General features: G+C 40.3%; 3 protein-coding genes across 6 annotated transcripts in view; 1 reads left to right on the plus strand and 2 right to left on the minus strand.

Annotated features, from left to right (window-relative positions):
* Nucleotides 1-112: 112 nt before the first annotated feature.
* Nucleotides 113-2301, minus strand: litaf (lipopolysaccharide-induced TNF factor). Its single transcript, XM_027027869.2, has 5 exons — nt 2031-2301; nt 1914-1949; nt 1414-1646; nt 1005-1161; nt 113-879 (listed from the first exon to the last, which is right to left on the minus strand). Exons 3-5 carry the CDS (start codon nt 1628-1630, stop codon nt 771-773), a joined length of 483 nt encoding a protein of 160 aa, XP_026883670.2. The 5' UTR covers nt 1631-1646; nt 1914-1949; nt 2031-2301; the 3' UTR covers nt 113-770.
* Nucleotides 2302-2435: 134 nt separating this feature from the next.
* Nucleotides 2436-5139, plus strand: snn (stannin). Of its 2 annotated transcripts, none has more exons than XM_027003368.2 (2): nt 2436-2697; nt 3308-5139. In XM_027003368.2, the coding sequence occupies exons 1-2, from the start codon at nt 2690-2692 to the stop codon at nt 3741-3743; spliced, it is 444 nt and encodes a 147-aa protein (XP_026859169.2). In that variant the 5' UTR covers nt 2436-2689; the 3' UTR covers nt 3744-5139. The 2 variants fall into 2 exon arrangements, with proteins under 2 accessions (XP_026859169.2, XP_026860000.1); XM_027004199.2 differs by having other exon boundaries at nt 3395-5139.
* A 4481-nt stretch (nt 5140-9620) lies between these two features.
* Nucleotides 9621-22522, minus strand: part of zc3h7a (zinc finger CCCH-type containing 7A) — a 29826-nt gene continuing 16924 nt past the window's right edge. For 2 of the 3 annotated variants that reach the window (XM_027019919.2, XM_027018328.2), the window contains exons 2-23: nt 21705-21809; nt 20957-20996; nt 20665-20862; nt 20394-20552; nt 20192-20272; nt 19920-19973; nt 19797-19836; nt 19396-19700; nt 18878-19121; nt 18639-18661; nt 18364-18538; nt 18082-18240; nt 13286-13491; nt 13051-13151; nt 12640-12821; nt 12442-12509; nt 12124-12260; nt 11909-12014; nt 11667-11775; nt 11427-11560; nt 10963-11126; nt 9621-10867 (exon numbers count right to left, since the gene is read on the minus strand). In XM_027019919.2, coding sequence (XP_026875720.2) covers nt 10678-10867; nt 10963-11126; nt 11427-11560; nt 11667-11775; nt 11909-12014; nt 12124-12260; nt 12442-12509; nt 12640-12821; nt 13051-13151; nt 13286-13491; nt 18082-18240; nt 18364-18538; nt 18639-18661; nt 18878-19121; nt 19396-19700; nt 19797-19836; nt 19920-19973; nt 20192-20272; nt 20394-20552; nt 20665-20862; nt 20957-20996; nt 21705-21772 — 2943 coding nt within the window. In that variant the 5' untranslated portion in view covers nt 21773-21809 and the 3' untranslated portion in view covers nt 9621-10677. Of the gene's footprint in view, nt 10868-10962; nt 11127-11426; nt 11561-11666; nt 11776-11908; nt 12015-12123; nt 12261-12441; nt 12510-12639; nt 12822-13050; nt 13152-13285; nt 13492-18081; nt 18241-18363; nt 18539-18638; nt 18662-18877; nt 19122-19395; nt 19701-19796; nt 19837-19919; nt 19974-20191; nt 20273-20393; nt 20553-20664; nt 20863-20956; nt 20997-21704; nt 21810-22097; nt 22299-22522 lie in introns of those variants that run through there. The other variant, XM_027019130.2, reaches the window with a different exon arrangement.

Below are 22522 nucleotides of genomic sequence, written 5' to 3' on the forward strand. Positions count from 1 at the left end.
TACCATAATAAAACTAATATTTGACAGAATTGGACACAACTTATGTATTTGCACTACAATTACCTGTTTCGTTTTCTGTGTTTAGAAAGCAGGAACAGCAGTACTACACAAATTGATTTGTAATACTTTATTAATCTTGCATCGTTTGGTTGAAAAAGATTTTAGAGATTTAAACTACAAAAATTGTGAACATAGTTTTGTTATTGAGTAAACATACATGACTAAACAAACATACTTCTAATAGATACATATGAGACAAAAAAAAAAGTTTTTACAAAATGCTGCAAGACTAATAATTAGTCACTTTTACAGTGGAAGAGAAACTGAAGGTGATAAGGCACTTTAAAGGTTTGATGGCATGCATCCCTCAAAGGTGTTGGTGTCTAGATGTTGCACAAGCACACTGTATTGCTGTCTCTACTCAGAGAAGCTCAGAAAAGATTTGGTTTAGGATTAGGCTTGACACAAGTTTCAGACAATTTTCAGTTTAATTGTGGGGTTTGCTATTAACAGAATCTAGATGGGTGCTAAGGTACTGCGATAGGGAAACCTGCTGAGAAGCCCTTAGGTCTATGAAAGTCAGCTTTTATTTTATTGTTTGAAACTAGTTTTGTCATTTGGTCTCATGACAAAAGAAAGCAGAAAATATACAAATATGGTGCATCTAATAAATATGTTTTCTGACTTGTTTTTATATTTTGTTTGGCATAATACAAGGAATGTTGAGAATACAGTGGCTTTTTGCTTCTGTTGTGACCCACATGGCAACATCACAGTCGCTTGTAGACTCCAATAAGGCTGCTGCAATTGGGACAGTGGTGTCTCACGTCCTTCAGGCTGTCAACACAGAAGGGTATCAGGCAACACCCATAGATACAGCTGTCAGGAAAGACACAAAAGACCACAAAAGGTGTTACCTCCATGATTAGTTTTCTAACAACAGTGAGCAACAGCCTTTATTAGCTTGTTTTTTAATCAATCAGTTATATACAAATGCATCTTACCCAAAAATGCACAGTCCTGCACATATAAGCCAGGCCATTGTGCCTGAACTGTAATCCAAGCGAGTTAGCACAGACTGCACACAAATGGGGCAAAATGCCTGCACTGGAACATCCCCAAACACCACGCCAGGCTGCACGTATACAGTCTGCACTGATACTAAAAGATATAGAATTTTAAATGGTGCAGTCATAAGTTATAGGTTAATCAGAAACATAATTATGACACTAGTATTACTACTACAAATTATTATTGTTGACATTATGTATATATCACATGCTGTACTTTAGTGTAACTTGTGAGAAACATACTATACAATAGTAGTTTTTAAATATGGCAGTGCTAGTAGTTTCATTAAAACAGATTTCATGAACATCTGTTCTACACGCCGAAAATCGGGCTTCTCCTTACCCACTGGGTTGGTCACGGGTGTACACGACGCCGGGGCTGGATACATCTGCGTGTAATCTTGAGTTAGATATGGAGCCTGTGGTGCTTTAGTATAGACAGGAGGCGGCGGCACAGGACCACACTGTGGGTATTGAGGTCCTGTCATTGATTCTTCATATGAAGGTGGTGCAGCGTATCCCGCCGCACCTGATATCTCCAGTGGAGGTGCGCTTGCCATTGGTGAAACTCTGAAACTACATCGTTACGGACTGTGAATTACAACGCTGTTCAGATACGCTTATTAAATGCTGACCATGTGCGAACATAAATGGAGGTCTAATTTAAGTATATTCGTCCAAATCTCATTACTTTTTTGTAGCATATCAGCTAATACCTCGCACATCACGTCGCCATATTTTCACTCTCGATAAAACTAAAACCAAAACAACGCAATTCGATAAACCCGCTGATTTAAAAACATTTTACTAGTAAACTTAAAGATCACATTTATGTATACTTACAGTTTTTGCAGTCGCCTTGTTGAAACGCTGTAAGTACTAAAACAATTGGTTAAATAAACATTTCGTGCGTCTTTTTACAGCATTTACTCAAGTTCCGCGTTCAGTCACATGATTTACCACAAGTAGTCCTGTAGTGTTCCGTCCTACTGCATAGATTACTGCAAGCAGATTAGAGCATGTCAGATGTTGGAAGAATGTCAAGAAGTTCCCGTATGTTTTATAAGCCTGATCGTGTGTGTGTGTGTGTGTACACACACACCCATAGATAGATAGATAGATAGATAGATAGATAGATAGATAGATAGATAGACATATTACAGGTGCTCACACCTGGAATCTATAACGATATACATATCGTTAAGAATTAATTTAAAATGAGAAATATTGTTGCAATTGTTAATTTTATGCAACTATATATATATATATATAGAGAGAGAGAGAGAGAGAGAGAGAGACGCACGCACGCATACTGCCCGTTTCTATGCGACCAACGTTCTTTTGTATTTGATTGGCTAGGCTTATTTTTGCAGTCGTGATCTCATTTCCTTTTGGGTAAAATAAGGCTCAGTTTTCCCTTTACATTACATTGGAAAATGCATTTGTTGTTGACGTTTTCAATATTGTTATTTAGTTTACACTGCAATTTGTTACACTGCAAAAGTAAATAAAGCGTTACGAGTTAAAATTGCGAGTTGCTTGTGAGTTCAGGAACATGATTCGCCACAGAACGTCAACGAAATGCCTCAGAACAAGAACGCCCATTACCCGTTTTTTTAATGAAATGGTAAGTATCCGTTTCTTTTAGTTGGTATACCTAGCTCGCTAGCTAATCATTAAGTGACACATTTCCTCCGCTTTGAAAGTCATAATGTGACCAACATTTTATGTTGGTAACCAGTCTTTTTCAGGTGTGCCTGTTTCCTGACAGCATGGTATAGCTACTTACGATTTTGCAGCTTCAATGGCTTAAAAGATAGTTAACCTAGCTATGTAGCCTACGTTAGACTGCATTTTCTCAAAATGGTCGCCTTTTCATGGGTTTTGCATTTGCAGAGCCAGTAAGCTATCGCTAGCCAGCTAGGTGACGAAGATGCTGCAGCTGTGAATGCTATTTGAAATAAAAACTTCCCTGAGAATAACTGCACCATTCACTGATTTAGTGGGGCCATAGCAGTGATTTTGTAGTCAAGTGACTTTTCATTATTTTAAATTAATTAAAGTTAATAAATAAATTAATATTTAATAAATGAGTTGGTGTTGCGAAATTACATAACAAGCCGCATTTTTATTTTTCGATTAATTTGGGTAGGTGCAAAGATATTGCCTTTGTCATGCTTTCTTGTGTCCCTTTAAACTTACACTTATGCACGACACGTCTTGCTTTTGCTTTCCAGGAGTGCTCGAAGGTGCATTCATTTCAGTGACGTTTTCTTCTTCTTCTTTTTTTTTTTTTTTTTTTTTTTTTACAAATTGGATCTCAGAAGACTAGGTTTGACCAAAAAGACCAAGCCGGCCAAAATCTCTCACTGTGTTTTTATTAATACTAAACTTTGCTTTACAAAAAGCATGTCAATAATGGACCACAGTCCCACCACTGGGGTGGTGACTATCATCGTGATTCTTATTGCCATTGCTGCCCTGGGGGCTTTGATTTTCGGATGCTGGTGCTACCTACGCCTGCAGCGCATCGGCCAATCAGAGGATGAGGAGAGCATCGTTGGTGAGGGGGAAACTAAAGAGCCCTTTCTGCTGGTCCAGTACTCTGCACGAGGGCCTCATGTTGAGCACAAGACCAAGCTCACCCCTAATGGTACTGAAAGCCACAGCTAAAGGCTCTCTCTAGAGGCCCGCACTGTGTTAAGATCCACAATGATCTGGCTTGTAGGCTTCTGTTGTACACCAGGCATTATGGAACATTCCGCCTTAAGCTAATGTTCCTTTGAGAAGATGAGTTCTACTGGAGAACAAAATGTATGCATGAATTTATCTAGCTGCTCTGTTGTTTGATATTTTTTTTTTCTTTGTGGTCTAGTGGAAGCCTATTATAATGTGAAAGTAATTAATTTCTGCATTTTCACAGTAGTTGGTTTTATTTATATGCTAAATTATGCCCTCAGTCTTTAGAGGACAGGGGTTGGCCAAAATTGTTTTTCATGATATGGTATTTTAGGAGCACATTGGTTTAAATCAGAGCTGGCTCTGGTATAAATACCTGTCACAAGTCCCTATGAAATGTTTTTCTTTGATGAGAACTGATTATGGTGCATTTGTGTAGTTTACTTTAATTTGACTCACTTCAGTTTTTCATTGAAAAAAAAAAAACAGTTGGTGCACACTGGAAGTGCTTTTTGACCTAGGAACCACCTCCTCCAGAACCACTCGTTATAGTTCATACATTTCATTTACTGTTCATTTACTGCTTTCTTTCATGCACTTTATTTCTAGCACAGAGGTGAGTTTTGTGGTGGTAGTGGTGGTTTAAAAAAATAGAATCTCATAAAATTTCACATACAGCCTTAGTTGCTGTTCTGTCCTGCTAAGAAGCCATTGTAGTAGAGCTAATGACTGGGCATCAGTGTATAGGATTATGCTGGTGACATCCCAGAGGTATCTGTTATTGTGGCTGAGCACATATCTATATAGAAGCAGAGGAGGTAATTAGAACAATATAAATTTTATTTTTATAGACCTTTTACATTTGTCATGGTGAAAAAGCTGTAAGATATCTTGTAGCCTATATGTTTTTCTTTTTATGAGTGTGTCTTTTGGTCATCTGTACATGTGAGAAATGATGTTAAAGAAAGTGATTTATTTTTATAAAACATTCAGGTAGACTATGTTCATAGAATTCATTGATCAGATTTTTGCATTTCGAGATTTGGGTTTTTTGGCCTGCTGAGGGAGCAAGCAGAACGTTTGAAAATGGCAAAACAATCATATTTTCTGACATTGTTGTAATGGAGAATTATTGTGTCCTTTAATACCATCAGACCTAGCATACCTTCTATGTATGCCTTTCTAAAAATGTGATTGTATTTCTGTGAATTGGGGATTTGTGCAGTTAAATTTCCATGACTATACCAGTCCATGAGAGTACATCATGTTCATTCTACCTGTCTTTGGGGCAGTCTGTGCCATTTCAGTCATGCTGTCAATGTTGCTTTATGTCACTAACAGAATTCCCGGTGATCTCCTACACTGAAGAATAAACATTTTCACCATTACAGTTGCTGCTTATTCTGCTTCAGTGCAAGAGAAAGACACACAGGGTGTGTCTCAATTAAAGACAGGTTAAATTAAATCCCTAGCAGCAGCGATATGCGGAGGAGCGTTACTCTCTAGGTCAAACCTACTGTGACGTACGTAATTCCCGCGTCTGATAGGCTGAGGGCTGAAGTTTGTAGCGTGAAGAGAACAAGCGACAGTTTGGGCAGTTGCCCAAGAGCTGGCCAGTTTAACCTTTATGTGGTCCTACAAAATAACAAAACGGATCTGTCGCCGCTGTGTAACAAGTTAAATCTAATTATTAACAAGCAAAACATTACACAGTTAGCTATCTAATGAAATGTACAGCTAGTAGTAGCTTGCGACTAAAGTGATGTGCTTGCCTAACGCTATAGCTGTGCTATACCAACAACACAGCTAGGCAGGTATTCATGAGCTTACATTTAATAACAGTTCATTTGTTCATAATATGCCGTTAAAACAAACGCTGGAAACACATTTAAAAACGAGCTCTACTCCATTGTTGCGGAAACGGGGGTGGGATCGGAGGTGGGTCTGTTACTTACACTTCAAATTCTGATCTTGGTTATACTTGGAATTTGGTTAGAGTTTTCTTGAAAGACAGTTGTTTTGACACATCAAGTTACTACAGCAGTAGTAGATCCATGGAGTCCATGGATTTTTTTTTTTTATATATATATACACGCAATTAAGTTTTGATAAGGTAAATCACAACCCAAAATCTTTCTGGAGACTGACTTTTATTTTATTAGTCACCATATCTCGAAATGTCAGGCAAAAAAGGTGAAAGAAATGCCCACACGAAGGCCAAAACGAGCAGAAAGAGGCAGCATGTGAAGGTTTTGTAGTGTCAAGAACTGGCAATACCAGAAGTATTTCTGAAAACTACTGCAGGAGACCTTTACACCTCCATGTTCATGTTATGTAGTCTCCAGTAAAGCAAAATGCTATTCTAGTATTTTAAATGTCAATTTCAGCTCAGTTTGCTATACATTTAATGGAAAGAACAATAAATGCATAATTACTATAACTTCTATTCTAAAAGTGGGTATTTTAGTTTGATAAATGTATCCCTACAAATTCTATATAGTATATATGTACTAGTTATTACAATAATTACCTACAGACTATAATTATTTAATATTAATTTTTTTATGTAATCCTACAGAATGAAATGTTTTGGGGGGGGGTTTCTGTATAGCAACTGTTACATGATTACCAACTTTCTACAAAATAGTTTAGATTAATATTAGGTTAGCAATACGTTAGGTCCAGGGCACAAATGAAGGTTTCCAGATCAGTTGTTGGTTTAGTTATTTAACTGATTAACAATTTAACTTCATAGGGTAAAAAAACAAACAAACAAATAAATAAATAAAAAAGTTGGTATTTTATTTGTCATTCAATTTTTAAGTAAGTACTAGGTTTGTCACACTTTTTCCATTAGTACTTATTTGAGGTCTAGCAATAACTTTACTGCATGCTAACAAGTTTCCTTGCACAGAAATTTAGTTTATCTGGTATTTACTTGTTTTATTTGTTAAATATTTGTTATAATAAATCACTTAGGAGACTACTCTGTGTGCACAATTATTAGGCAAGTTGTATTTTTGAGGATTCATGTTATTATTGAACAGTGTTCTCAGTCAATCCAAAATGTTAATAAACCTCAAACCTGAATATTTAAGAAAGTAAAAGTGAAGTTTTGGCTTTTTTTTTTTTAGGAGAATATCAATGTGTGCATAATTATTGGACAACTATTAGAGTGCAGAAGCAACTAAATGAAATGTGGAAATTTTCCCATCTCACTCGTTTATTTTAATCCGTTAAAGTGAGAATAGTAAACAACTAAATTTACAACTACACATTTGACATTTCCAAAAAACAAACAAACAAACAACAAAAAATAAACAACCCACAGTGACAATATAACCTTCTTTTCAATAACAGTTATAATCCTTCCATTAATGGAGTCTGTAATTTTCTTAATTTGTTGATGATCAATTTTTTGTGCAGCAGAAACCATAGCCTCACAAACACTGTTCAGAGAGCTGTATTGTTTTCCTTCACCATAGATCTGTTTAAGAAGGACCCACAAGTTCTCAATAAGGTTTAGGTCAGGTGAGGAAGGGGGCCATGTCATTCTTTAATCTTTAAGGTCTTTACTGGCTTTGCCATGCAGTGGAGTACAAAAAGCATGTGATGGAGCATTATCCTGCATAAAAATCATGGTCGTCTTGAAATATGCAGACTTTTTCCTGTACCACTGTTTGAAGAGAGTGTCTTCTAAAAACTGGCAGTAGGTTTGGGACTTGATTTTGAGTCCATCTTCAACTTGAAAAGGTTCAACTAGCTCATCTTTACTAATACCAGCCCATAGTAGTACCCCTCCTCCACTTTGCTGGCTGAGTCGAAGTGAAGCGCTGTGCCCATTACTGATCCAGCCATGGGTCTATCCATCTGGTCTGTCAAGTGTCACTCTCATCTCATCAGTCCATAAAACGTGAAAAATCTGATATTTCTTGGCCCAGTTTTGACGTTTCACCCTATGTGTCTTCTTCAATAGTGGTCAAGTTTCTGAGTACTGAACACCTTATAAATCTGGGCACTCCAGATAGGTTGCAGGTCTGAAATATGACAGAGGATAATGGGTTCCTGGTCACTTCACATTTCATTCTTCTCAAATCTTTGGCAGTGAATTTGCATCTTTTTTCTCTACATGTTTGATGGTTCTGTGATCACACCCCAGTATGTTAGCAATTTTAAGAGTGCTGCATCTGACTGAAAGACTTTGCCTGAGGAAAAGAAGCTGCCTAATAATTATGCACACCGTGATATAGGGTGTTAATCTTCTTAGGCCACACCCTCCCTCATTACAGAAATACACATTGCCTGATGCTTAATTCCAATAAGCATTCAAGTTTATACAGCTTGGAGCTGGAAAATATGCATAACGATGATATTGTCAAAATACTCTCTTGCTTAATAATTGTGCACACATTGTATACAGGTCCACTAAGAGGTCTCAACAATAGACTGATTCTAGGAACTAGCCTCGTGTACTTATATGACATATTGCAAAATGTTCACATATATAGCTCTGGAAATAAATAAGAGACCACTACAAAATTATCAGTTCTCTGGTTTTACAATTGATGGGTGTGTTTGAGCAGGCTGAGCAGTTTTGTTTTATTCTATAAACTCCTGGCAAAATTTCTTCCAAATTCCAGATAAAAATATTGTATTTTAGAGCATGTTTTTTTTTTTTTTTTTAATGAAAACGACTAATGGTCAAAATAATAAAAGTTACAGAAATTTCAGACCACAAATAATGCAAAGAAAACAAGCTCATAGAAATTTCTAAACAACACAGTACTAATATTTCAACTTAGGATAAGTCATGAAATGAATATTTGGTGGAATAACCCTGAATTTTATTCACAGCTTTCATGCGTCTTTCACATTGCGGTTTGATAACTTTACACCACCCCTGGCACAGAAATTCCAGGAGCTTGGCTTTGTTTGATGGCTTGTGACCATCCATCTTCCTCTTGATCACATCACAGAGGTTTTCAACGGAGTTCAGGTCTGGAGACTGGGCTGGCCATGTTAGTCTTGATCTGGTGGACCTTTATGCACACTTTGATTGACCTAGCTGTGTGACATGGAGCACTGTCCTGTTGAAAAAACTAGTCATCAGAGTTGGCGAACATTGTCAGAGCAGTAGGAAGCAAGTTTTCTTCCAGCACAGGTTTGTAAGTGGCTTGATTCATGTGTCCTTCACAAAGACAAATCTACCAGATTCCAGCCTTGCTGAAACACCCCCGGATCATCACCAATCCTGCACCACATTTCACAGTGGGTGTGAGATACTCTGGCTTGTAGGCCTCTCCAGGTCTCTGTCTAACCATTATATGACCAGGTGTTGGACAAAGCTGAAAATTGCACTCATCAGAGAGGATGACCATACTCCAGTCCTATATGGTCCAATCCTTATGGTCTTTCACAAACTTCAGTCTGGCTCTTCTTTGCTTCTCATTGATGAAGGGCTTTTTTCTAGCTCTGCCTCCAGAAGCCTATTTCAAACCATACTCACTGTGCAATTCACCCCAGCTGATGCATGGCATTCTTTTTGTAGGTCACTGGACTTTTCTGTAGGTCACTCAGGAACATCCCTCTTAAATGTCCAGCAATAGTCTTCTAACAGAGAGGCTCGAAACTTACATGTATATGTGAACATATTGGAACAACAGAACATTGGATGATAGAGAAATTCTGAAAACATATTTGGATTCAGTGTGCAAAAATGCATAAGTAGCTTTTTTTTTTTTTAGCATGGAACAAAATCTTTTTACCAGTGTTATAGACCATATGGTTTTGACTTAAACCTTTGAGGCCAAGTAGTGTTTTATAATTTAAAAGCAAATGTTTTTTTTGGTTTTCCCAAGAAAAGGTCAAACAAACAATGCAACAAAATACACTTTATTTTGGTACATAATTCAGTTACATTTCTCCCTACATAAGCACTCCTCCATGTACATATTTTCATACCCATGATCAGAATTAAGAATGCAGTAGAATTATTTATCAGACAACTCTGCCCTCTTAAGAGTATTTGTCATGGACGCTCAAGTAACCTAAGTAACTTAAAATGGCACCGAGGTCTTGTGTGTTTATTCTAATATCCAGGCAAGTTGCGTCTCTGAGAGGACTTACATTGGAATTACACTAGAGGGCGAGTTACAAGATCAAACAGCTGATAATAGTCTTTGTCGGGACTGAGTCAGTTGCCAATGCCCTTCTAATATATAAAGACTTTTAAGGATGTCTCAAAAATTAAAAAAAACCTTCTTGACCCCAATTATCCTTTATTTATTTATTCACTCATTCATTCAATGCCTGCCTCCCACTGAGTTAATTTATTTCACCCTGTCACTTTTTGCGATTAATGTATATTTACCACTGAATAGTTTATACCTAATTGGAATGTGCATTTTATTTTGAGAGTTTTGTTGATCTGTATAATACCAACAGGTCTTACTTTCAGAATAGATTACAGCACAAAGTTAACAGTCAAGAAGTAAAGCAAAGTTACAGAGGTCCAAATTCCAACAAGAGAAAACTGTATTTTACTGAAACGTATATGCAGGGAAAACAACCATCTCATACCATCATGTGATCTGCTGTGCCTACCATGTTTATACTGTACTACGTCTTTGGTGTCCTTGGCCTGAACAATAATCAAAGAATGCTGAATATCAGTCTGCTGTGCTTGAACCTAATGAACTGTAACAAATGGCAATGGTGTGTCTTTTTTCTCTGATAAAAGCAACAAAGCCATGATTACACAGAACACAAGGCCAGCTCTGTGGTTCCTGTTTAAAATGAAACACTGACAGGGGGCATTTCCCCTGCGACAGCAGGAAGCTTTACCCAAGCCTTCTGCTTCAATACTATCTTGCGAACACTTTAGAGTTTCTGACACCACCTTGGGTAGATTGTTTAATAACAATAAAAATTATTTTATGTCTTTAAGGAGAAAACTATATTTGCCAAAATCATTATCGTTTGGAGCTATCAAGTGATCATTTCGGGCTTTGGCAAGTTTCATCAAAAGAAATTCTCTACGGTCCTGCCACTCCTTTAGCTCCTCCTCTCCATGGGCCAGTTTACACAGCTCTCCCTCCTTACACGTGCCCTTCCGGAACCTGTGCCCAGTAGAACATACCCATAAGCAACAACAACAACCTGCCCACCACCACCACATCTCATCACCGTTCACTATGGTTCAAGGGTAACTCACCGCTCACAGACTTTAAAGGTTCCCGTGGGGAAGCGATACTGCCAGCAATTCTGGTCATCCTCAGAGTTAAACACACGCTCTTTATGCTTCTCTGAAGTGATGTGCTGCTGCCACTGTTTCTCACTGTTGCAGTTCTTCCCACACAGCCAGCAGTGATTGCCAGCCTGGCAAGAAACAAACAAAAACAAAGCGCACAACATACATATCACCATAAAGACGTGAAGGCTCAGGAAAAAAAAAAAATGTCTTGGATGCTTTGTATGCAAATAAGAGCAATTTTTAAAAACTGGTCAAAGACAGTACAGTTAAAGAATAACATATAATTATTTAAAAAGATTAGTGTGAAAAAGAAAATTCCTTCAATCCACAAGGCTAAGTGGTGGATTATATCAGGGAATTGGGAAAATGCATAGCTAGAAGCAGGATGTATAAAGATGGTGTGTGTCAGGTGTGGCGATCTGTACCACTTCCTCTGCATAGTCTGTGGGCATGTGAATCTGCTTCCCATTTTCCTTCCCAGCAGTGCTGGAGTTCTCCTCACTCCAGCCTGGCTTCTGAGACTGCAGCCATAGTTCATAGAGCTGCTCCATATCCGCAACTGCACACACAAACAAACAAACACACAAATTTAAACCCTTGGTTTTAGACATCATTTAATGTAGTTGATTAAGACATTTTCAGATTCAGCAAGCTTGCTGGCTTACTATTGTTCTCTTTCATATACGTCCACAGGTCTTTCTCCTCTGTGCTGTGAGCGAAAGTGCAGTTCCCAATATACTGGCACTTCTTACCAGCAGCCACATGCATGCAAATCTGATCACAAAGCAGATCAAGAGCTGAATATTAACAGCATATAATATAAATCTTATGATTAAGGACAGTAGTGTATAAAATAAATAAACAAACAACACAGGATCCAGTACTAAACGATATTAAGCTCATTTACCTCAAACTGCGAAGGGGCGGGTTTTCGTGTTGGAAGAGGGCGAACCGTTGTCCACTTCTTCCGTTCAACTGAACTTACAAGGACCACCTGTCTGTCTTTAGACCAGCTGCAGGAAGAAAGCAATACTCATAGCTTCATGGAAAGAATTAACACTCCGATTTCTCGTGGCCCACTGAACAATGCCAGATCAGCAGAGAGAAGAAAGCATAACTCACGGATGCCTGGCCTTAGCACTGCAGTACTTTTTGTTCTTATCAGGCTCACTGACTTGGCCATTCCTCCAGCAATGTCCACACACAAACTGCATCTTCAGGTTGGGAGGACCAAACCTCCTTAAGGTGGATGGCAGGTCCTGAAGTGTAACACACAAGAAATTTCAGTGGTGTCCCAGAAACCAGTTCCCTCCTTATAGCCTGTTCCTATGTGCTGGAACAAATGCATGTGAAGAGAAAGAGTGCAATTTCTCCCACCATCATTTGTAGAATTACTGGGACTTATTTTCACACCAACATAAATCCAATAAAACAAAATACCTTTTGCGAGGTGGCCTCAGTATTCCAATACTTCTTTGCTTCCTGGACAATACTTTCATGGGTTATGCCTAGAAAGCGACACAAACGAATTTATTAAAGCATGAAAAAAGTGAGGAGCTCTACTGTGTTGAAAGCAAACTGATTAAATCTTGTGATTTGGGGTAGATCTTCACTGTTACCAAGGAGCCACAGGCCCACCTTGCTCTCGCTGCATCATCCACACTTTGAGCTCGATGAGAGTGTGCGCATAGAAGCAGAAGTCCTCACGCTGGCAACCATAGCGAACCGCATGTCTGCATAGGTCCAGCTGGAACTGCTGGTGGTATGGCCGGATCTTCGAGTACCTCACTGTGTTGTCCTTCACAACGTGCACCAGGCACCTGACACACACACACACACACAGACAAACACCTTAATATTAGAGCTGGGCATGATAGAGTTCAAACTAAACTGCTGGGTGGCAGATCTCCAGGATTGGATTTGTACAACCCTGCTTTACAGGTGTCAACAAACAAACAAAAACAAATAGGTGATGGTTCCTGCAATTTCATCATTTTTGATTCACCAAAGTTGGTATTCGTATCTAGATCTATGAGAAGAGATGCTCACTTGTTTCCTTCAAACTGATGCTTTGTCACTGGATGAGAGCAAAGACTGGGGTCGTCCTTATTGGTTTTGCTGATTATTCGGGGTTTGTGATCAAAGCACACCTAGAGACCAGGTCACACACTCATCAGCTTTCTTTTCAATTTCAGCGTAGCCTTACTTTTACAATACAGCAAACAGGCTCATATTCTTAAACTGCAGACCCTTAATGCCAATAATACCACATGAATGATCTCACCTGACACAGGAACATAAAGATCCCATGGTGCTCTTGTAGAATCTTGGCAACAGTGAGACTGATCTTCATTCGAGCTCCATATGGATCACACAGCAGGTCCCTCGAGATGAAGCCTTTACGCTCCAGGGTCCAGACATCAATCTCCTCTTGGCAATAAGCAAACGTGCAGTGGCCGAGGTACTTACAATCTTCTCCACTGGCTACATCTACACGACATATCATTTTAATGTTTAGACAAACAAAAGGCTTGAAACATATTTAACAACAGAACAATCTGTTTGAGGACTTGAGATGATCATGGAATGGAATAGGATATAGGTCAGACATAATCCCCATGGTAGCATTATCACAAATGGCCTTTTCATATTTGCTGGTGTATGGATGTCAGTCAAAGATTTAATTCACCTCCACAATTACAGTGAAGTAGTGTCCTTTGATAAAGTTGTGAAGGCAAAAGCTGAAAGCAATTATAGCTTCCTATAGGGCATTCCCATATATGCTAATACATCCACACCCATCAGCCTCCTACTCGGCATCTTGTATGCAAAACTGTGTACGGCAATCAACTGAGTGGAATCGATAGGCCATTCAGTCTCTGCTTACATCAAAACATACACCCTCTAAAGGAATACAGCCTAATGACATCCTGCTGGACTGGAGCAGATCATAAACTCTGAAGAATGCAGAATTAAAATTACCAGCCTGCTGACTCATTCCCTTGACTGGTGTCTTTATGTAACAGTTTCTTGTGCAGTACCATTACAACCTTTGACTTAAGAGAGCTAGTTCTGCAGCCAACTATAGATTATGTTTACCTTGAGGCTTGTGCAGCTGCTAGCTCCAAAATGCCTATTTAAAACTGCATGTATACACTGTAATTCACTGGAACTAAGGGGCCGAGTCCAACTCCTGAAAAACAACCCCACACCATAATACCCCCTCCACCAAATTTCACACTTGGCACAATGCAGTCAGACAAGTACCGTTCTCCTGGCAACCGCCAAACCCAGACTCATTCATCGGATTGCCAGGTGGAGAAGTGTGATTTTTCACTCCAGAGAACACGTCTCCACTACTCCAGTGGCAGAGTGCTTTATAACCACTGCATCTGACGCTTTTCATTGCGTTTGGTGATGTAAGGCTTCGATGTAGCTGCTTGGCCATGGAAACCCATTCCATGAAGCTCTCTATGCACTGTTCTTGACCTAATCTGAAGGCCACATGAAGTTTGGAGGTCTGCAGCGATTGACTATGCAGAAAGTTGGCGACCTCTGTGCACTATGCCCCTCAGCATCCGCTGACCCTGCTCTGTCATTTTATGTGGCCTACCACTTCGTGGCTGAGTTGCTGTTGTTGCTAGTCGTGTCCACTTTTTTATAATGCCACTTATAGTTGACTGGAATATTTAGTAGCGAGGAAATTTCATGACTGGACTTGTTGCACAGGTGGCATCCCATCATGGTGCCACACTGGAATTCACTGAGCTCCTGAGAGTGACTCATTCTTTCACAAATGTTTGTAGAAGCAGTCTGCATGCCTAGGGTGCTTGGTTTATACACCCATGGCCATGGAAGTGATTGGAACACCTGAATTCAATTATTTGGATGGGTGAATACGTTTGGCAATATAGTGTCTGTATATATTACACACACACACACACACACACACACACACACACACACACACACACACACACACACACCACACACACACACAGCACTCTTCTAGGGATCTCAGATATTCTCCTGGTATGCTGGAGCCATTCTCCCAATTTGGGGGTTGCAACCCCTAGTGTTCCGAGTTCCATAGGAACCACAGTTGCCTTCACCCCCCACATCCTTACTAGCTCTTCCTTCAGTCCTTGGTATTTCTCAAGCTTCTTGTGTTCCTTTTCCCTGTGTTCTGTAGCCTCTTGGTGGTGATCTCTCTGGGTGTTCAGGCCTATGCAGAACAGCAGCAGGGACAGTGCATCTCCTTGGTAAATCCCACATTTGATGGCGACTTTTACTATTGGCTTGATGTTGGCCTCTAGGGTTGTCTTCCAGAGCTGCACTGAGTTCTTGATGAAGGCTCCTGTTGATGTCATACAGCCTCAAGCACTCCAGGATCCATGTGTGGGGCACTGAATCATAGGCTTTCTTGTAATAAATCCAGGCCATGCACAGGTTGGTCTGTCTGGTCTTACAGTCACTCCTGACTGTTTTATCCACCATCAGCTGATGCTCAGCTCCTCTGGTGTTCTTGCCAATGCCTTTCTGGATGCTGCTCTTGTGTTGAGACATGTGCCTACTTATCTTAACTGCAATGATGCCTGACAGTAGCTTCCATGTTGTACAGAGGCAGGTTATTGGCTGGTAGTTGGATTGGAATTTCTGCCCTTTCTGGGGGTCCATTAGAATCAGGATCAGGACTGTCCGGCCTTCAGTTAACCATTCAGGGTGGATTCCAGCCATTAGCAGCTGGTTCATTTGTGCTGCAGGCGATCATTGAGAGCAGTCAGCTTCTCCAGCCAGTAGGCATGAACCATGGCCGGTCCAGGAGCGGTCTAGTTCTTCATGCTTGAGTCCCTTTCTTGGATGTCTAACAGAGTGATAGTTATTCAGTTACTCTAATCAGGGAGATTGCAGCTCTCAGGTTATCCACTGCATTCACAACATACAGTTTATAGTTTATTTTATAAAAGTTAACAATTCCATTTGAGCATTCAATGCTTGAAACTTTTGAAAGGAAGAAGTTAACGTATGCAGATTTGCTGAAGTGAGAGAACATGGGTGGCAGCCGCATATAACACAGATAGAGACAGGTGTTAGGGGATTTGTAGCAAAAGTCTGCAAATTCTTTGGTTCTGAAGAAGGTAATCAGAAGTAGCTGAAATGGCTACTCAGTGGCTATGGATGAGGAGAGCATGGACTAGCTGGAGAAATGCTCTTTAAAGATGGAATGGCTTAGGCATTCTGCAGTGTTGGGGTATGCCTGGTGATGTAGATGGTAAAATCCACGCAGAACTGGTGGCACAGAGTAAGCAGTAATGATGCCAGTCCAGCTGGGTACACTCTTAGTTGCTGGGGAGGCCAATGTGGATTTTACTGGTTAGGAAGTAACTGGCTGCGAATAAATATAGTGCAACGCACTGGATAAATATAGTAGTGTGCTGCATAAAGCCCATATGGAACTGGTGGCTCTCAGCAAGCACTGATGGTGTCACTGGGGCTGGGTATGGCCTTAGTCAACAAGTAGACCAGTTTGGGTTATGCTTAAAGAGGTGTATGTGGCTGGTTTAAAAGTGAGCTTGGAGAGGGGTAGGGCTGGGACACCAGACCTCACTGTTGAGTCTTCTGGAGGTGTCATGTGCTTAACTCAGTGAAACATCGATGAAGGGAGATACCTAGGTGATGCTGGCATGAAGTGAGTAGGCTGGGCCCAATGTGGAGCTGTAATGGTTTGGCACAGGATACTTGACATCCTGTGTATCACTACAATACACAAACACACACTTTCTGTAATCTCCAAGTTAGTCATTATATTAGCCACCAGAGTATATACATATTCCTTCACGCAAGGTTTAAGAATATATCCTCTTGGCTCTTAACATCTTTATGATCTTGCTCACTCAAAGTGCTTTGCCTAAGGTTTAAGTGGCCATGTTTGTTATAGCAGGGCCAGTCTTCACTCTTTGGCTGCTGCAAAACATTTTTCTGCACATAATCATTTTTATACTGTAGCCTATATGTTTGTTGGTAATAGCAGATCTATATTATACCAGTATCTTTATTAGTTTTGTACATATCCAAACCTTCATGTTTATGCAGATGATGGTGTATAGCCACTTAGAACATACATCTGTAAATACAAGCTATCAATTCCATTTTACAAAACTGTTTACTTCATAATCATATGGTGTAGCTTAACGTAATTTTTAGCAAATATAATATTTGGACATGTATTCATGAAAGATTTCAGAAGAAATGTCTTCAAACATTTGCCAGCTCAGGTGCCACAACTGGAAAACAGTCAGTTACTAAACATGTCTGGATTGATCAAACTACATTTTGAGTAGGATGAAAATTGTGGGAATTTGATAATTTGTTCAATTTCTTGCAGCAAAGGTGTACCTAAAATAAAAGTGAAAATGTTTATCATTATGAACAAAAACAAACTAGTTTTCTGTCACTGCTTTGCATCACCATGACTCTCATAAAGCTCTGTTCAAAAAACCATGTCAATTGTAGACAAAGTGGACCACAACGATCTGAATCTCGTCAGCTATAGTCTTTTTCCAATGAGCATGCACAGCTCTACTTGTCAAAGTAGGTAGTTCTTTGCTTCGCTGAGTGTTGAAACCTACCAGAATCTGTATGGCTTGAAAGACTATACAACCAGCTAATTTTTGTACTTAATTACCTGTTGGCTTATGCCCTGATGATTTTACACAACTACCCATCTTGTCAAACTGCCGCCTACACAGTGACTCATGTCAACACGCAAGGAGGAAAAGCACGATCAGATCTGATCATGTGACTAGACTCCTGCGATTAGTTAGCTCCATCACTATCAGCAGGGAACACAAGAACTAAGTCTTCCTTCTTATCCAGTCAGAGCAAGGCCAAAGTGATTAGCATTTGGTATTGGATGGAATACAGTCCCAGTCACAGAACCCTATAGCCAAGCTCTGCAATGCCAAGCTCTGTCATTTTGTTGTCATCTTATGACACTAGTTAATGCTGCAATCTTTTGAGTTTTAAAAGATACAATTTATTATAATGCACTAAACAGCAAAAAAAAGCCAATTGTCTTACCTTTGCAAATATAATAAGGCCCCTCATACTGGTTTTTGGTGGGCCTAGGGCGAATTAGTTTCCATGTAGGGTGCTCTGCATGTTTGATTCTTCCAAGCAACAAGTCCTTTTTACATTTATGCTCCTCTGGATGATGGGCATAGTTCAGAACTCCAGGTCCTACAGACACACCACATTCACGTGAGCAGGGGAGTTCCACATGCAAAGCAGCACATGTCATGTGTTCCACACAAAGCTCAGGCTCAGGCACCTGGCTTGGCTTGCATGGCGAGGCTGACATACCAGTTTTGATGTAGCATGTAGAACAGGCTTGTTTAAACTCATGGGTGTCAGCGAGTGGGTTTTTAGCTAGGTCCACTTGTTGCAGACGGTCCTGTGTGTAATTGCTGCCATCAGGCACGCCAAACACCATCCCCATGGCTGATATGGAAGGCGCGTTCCTTTCACTTGTGCCCATCTAAATTCAAGAAGGTTCAAATTACATTCCGGTGTCACAAAGATAAAACAATGGGGAATCTTTTGAAGGGTGATTAAAAAAAGACAAAATAAATAGTTACCATGAAAGATTGCTGGCCAAAAGCTGTGCATTTTGATACCAGGATGATTTGGAAAAAAGTAGATGTCATTTACAAAAATAATTAAAACCAACCAAGTAAATATGTAAATCATTCCCTTTATAAATAACATATCAGCAAAGGAGCAACCTGACAAAAGTCTACTTCAATATTTTTTCTTCACAACATAATTCATTTTCAACTATTTTAACAGAGCTAGCTCAAGATAGAAACCAACACACCTGGCTGAGGTTCTGAAATGGACAAGCTGTCCAGGGAGTCCAGTGCTGAAGAAAAGGAATCCAGGCTGAGGGAGTAGGCCGAGGAGGGGGGCTTGTGGTAAGGTGCAGGAAGGTTCACAGTGCACTGCTGTGGCATGAGCACTGAATGGCCCAGGTGAGGGGTTAAGTGGAGAGGTGCAGTCATGGAACTTGAAGTGGCAATACTGGTCGGTAAAGGAAGAGGACCCTTCACTGTAGGAATCACCTGTGAGGTGGATAGGGGGAACAACAATATTATAACACACTCATCATTTAATCTTGTGTGATAAACATCAACAAATAAGGCAGCAGTGTCACTTTGAATAATAAGTAAATAGGAAATTTCTCTCAACTTTTCACACATCAGGCTTTTAATTCTAAAATTCCCCATTTTCAGTAAAAAAAAGAAAAAGAAAAAAAGTGTGATCTCTGTGAATGGGAGCTCATATGGCAGGTTGTACTGCAGGTATACTGAGCTTCATGTCTGTCTGAAACTGTACCATAGAGGGCTCAGCTGGAGTGACGCTGTCTAGTAGCTCATCCAGGTCATCCCCAATGATCTCTGCTCCAAAGTCCAGTGGCTGTGGCGCTGGGTAAGGCTCATTGGACCTGGAGCCATTCACCTGAGGCACATGCACGGCCACGGGAACAGCCTCAGGGTTGCCAGGTTCAGCAGGGGGCACAGTAGGCATCATGTTGACAGGGGCAGGCAGAGACTCCACGTCTACCACCTCGGTCACAGGAGGACATGCTGGAATGCTTACTGGCAATGAAGCACCAACACCCTGGCCAGACCGCAACTCATCTGAAGCATGAGAACATGAAGGAGTCAGGTGACGATATGATAATGGTGAACAGTGTTTCTAACCACCAAAAAGATCTCATCCAAGTGCGTTCCTACCTGTTTCGATGTCCTCCACAGAAACTGGACTCTGAGAATGCTGTTAAAATACCAAAACGTTTAAACCAAAGCTCACTTTATATGCAAAAACAAACACCAGTGAAGCACAAAAAAATATCTGACCTTTTCATTTGCTGCTCCTGATATACTTGATCCAGACAACACGTTTAAGGCAGGCTGTTAGAAAAAGTGCAGCAAAATAAAGAGCCATCAGGTGCTGGATGCAATCTATTGATTTAGAATGAGCACAGCCAGAAACATGGAATAGATAAACTCCACTAAAGAGAGAAAAAGAAGCATGTGTATGTTAACTTAGATGCTGAAGAATGTAAAAACTGATGGAACACTACTCTACGATACTGATCTAAACTTGTGGGTAACATTTAGTAACTTACCTTGCCTCTGACATAAGCTTTTCGAATTTTTAGCCCCAACATTTTGGCAAGCTCCTGGGTCAGTTGAATTACACTAGCATCCTACAAATTGCAGCACGCACGCACGCATGCACACAAACACACAGACACAAGACTCTTTAATTGCACAGCCTTGGAGGAGTGGTTTCAGTGAAATGGGAGGTACAGGGTGATGCAGACCGACCTGGGGCACCGTCATGGAGCACTTGGCCACAGCTTCATAGGCCTCTTGGTGCCTCCCCAGCTCCTTCAGTGACCTGGCCTTCCGGTACAAGGCCCTGTAGTTGCTGTCGTTCAGCTGAAGAGCCTTTTCACAGTCCTCCAAGGCTTGATCATGCAGGCCCTGGATCACAACACAGAGAACACATCCACATGATGCAAGGTCTCCACATCTGGGTGATTTTTGTAATTAATTAATTATTTTATACAGGACCATGGAGCTGGTGTGAACTCACAATGTTTAAGTAGGATGCCGCACGGTTAGCATGGAGCTTTTCCCTCATTTCACAAGCTATGCTGATTTCTTCAGAATCTGCGTATTCTGCGATGTTCAGCGCCTCAGAATACAGCTCAACTGATCGGGCCCATTCACCTTCACGGAACACATCGTTTCCCTCGCCATACAGGTTCCTCACCAGTTCCTGAATAAATACCTAGAGCATGCAGATGACATGTAGTTCATATGAATGCATTCCAGCTAACTCATTATAACAATTAGCATTCCTGATCGAGTGTGCATCAACAAACCTCATATTGTTCTTGAGTACCAGGAAAGGGCAGGGTAGACCTAAAAACAAAAGGATTCGCATCCAAAAGCATTAGTAAGAAATACGAGAATTTCATGCATAAAGTGATCTGAAAGAGTATTTGAACTGCAGCACTTGTAGTGTAGAGGTTCACTACTGGATTTAAAAATGCAACACTGATAATGGTATTAATAAGTCCTGTGTATTTTTTTAATACCACATAGCCTTTGGTCACAACAATCACACTGAAATACAGTAAGTTGCATTTGACCACCTTTGACAACAAACATTAGTACTGCTTTCTGCTTGGCTGTATGTCCCTTACATGTGATGTCACTAGGTATACAAGAAGCATGGACATCACAGACTCTGTGCTTCAACTTATTTACATTTCTGCTTGTTTCAGGGGCTTTTAATATCTAGTCTTTTCTTTCTCCTTTGGTTTTAGTCATTATTCCTTTCTAAAGTAAAATTGTGTTTGTGTTTCAGACTAATGGTTACCTGTTTTCAATGGTCTAACAGAAACGGGGAGAGGCCTAGAAGGGTGGCAGGTCTGACGAGTTACCAATTAGCCATGTAATAAATAATCAGTCACAAATAACCAGATTTTGAGAATAATTACTTCCTCTGATGGCATGAGTCCAACTGGTTCTAAGACATTTGAATTTTAAATACTCTTAGGAACTCCACAGCTGTCGTTTATGCTCAAGAGTCTAAAATCCAGAAGCAGACCAACAGAACACACTCACTGGATAAACTGCAGTCCTTTTTGGATGTTTTGCAACCGAGTGTTTCGGTCCTGACACGCGCTTGACATGATCCCGTGCGTACTAAGCACTTGAACGTTGTAAAACCTGCGACACAAGAAACGTAAGTTTTTGTGGGTATCTTTTCTTCAATGCACAGTGAACATATAGTGATACTAAGAAAAGTAATGCGGGGGGCAAAAAAAAAAGTAATGCACGCACGCACTTCCTGTTTGCGTTTACATGGTGTGGTTAAACTAAATAGCTTGAATGGATTGATGGCCCCTTTTTTCACAGAACTAGCTACACAACCGACAATATTTTTGCGATGGACATTTATATTTTTTTGTCTGAAATCTAGATGACTTAACACTGTTTTGCAGCTGCCCAGTTTACCTGTGTCAAGCCTTCACGTAACACAGCTAGAGAGGCGGCGCCTTATCAGATGATGTGATGGCAGAATTCACCACGCGGAGCGACCGGGGAGCGCCGCCTGCAGGCTAGGTTAGCTAGGCAGCTATGCTAGCCTTGGAAAGGCTACAGTTTGAAATGGTTCAAAGAAAAAAACTTTGTGGCTAGCCATCTTTTATTTGTTATCTTACATAGCTGTAAGATAGCTATCTAGCTACAAAAGTAATAATGCTGAAATTATTTTGACACAGCTATGCTATATTTACAATGATGTGAGGTACTGTAAATGCTGGCTAGTAATATCCACACCAAAGGCATTGGCACGTAACATAACATAAGCTAGCTGGCCGGCTAGCTATCTGTTAGCAAGCTTTTACCGCGCAGAACAAAAACGTACAGCTTACTCAATG

The sequence above is a fragment of the Electrophorus electricus genome, chromosome 8 (assembly GCF_013358815.1).
Source record: "Electrophorus electricus isolate fEleEle1 chromosome 8, fEleEle1.pri, whole genome shotgun sequence".
In the NCBI taxonomy this organism is placed as follows: Eukaryota; Metazoa; Chordata; class Actinopteri; order Gymnotiformes; family Gymnotidae; genus Electrophorus; species Electrophorus electricus.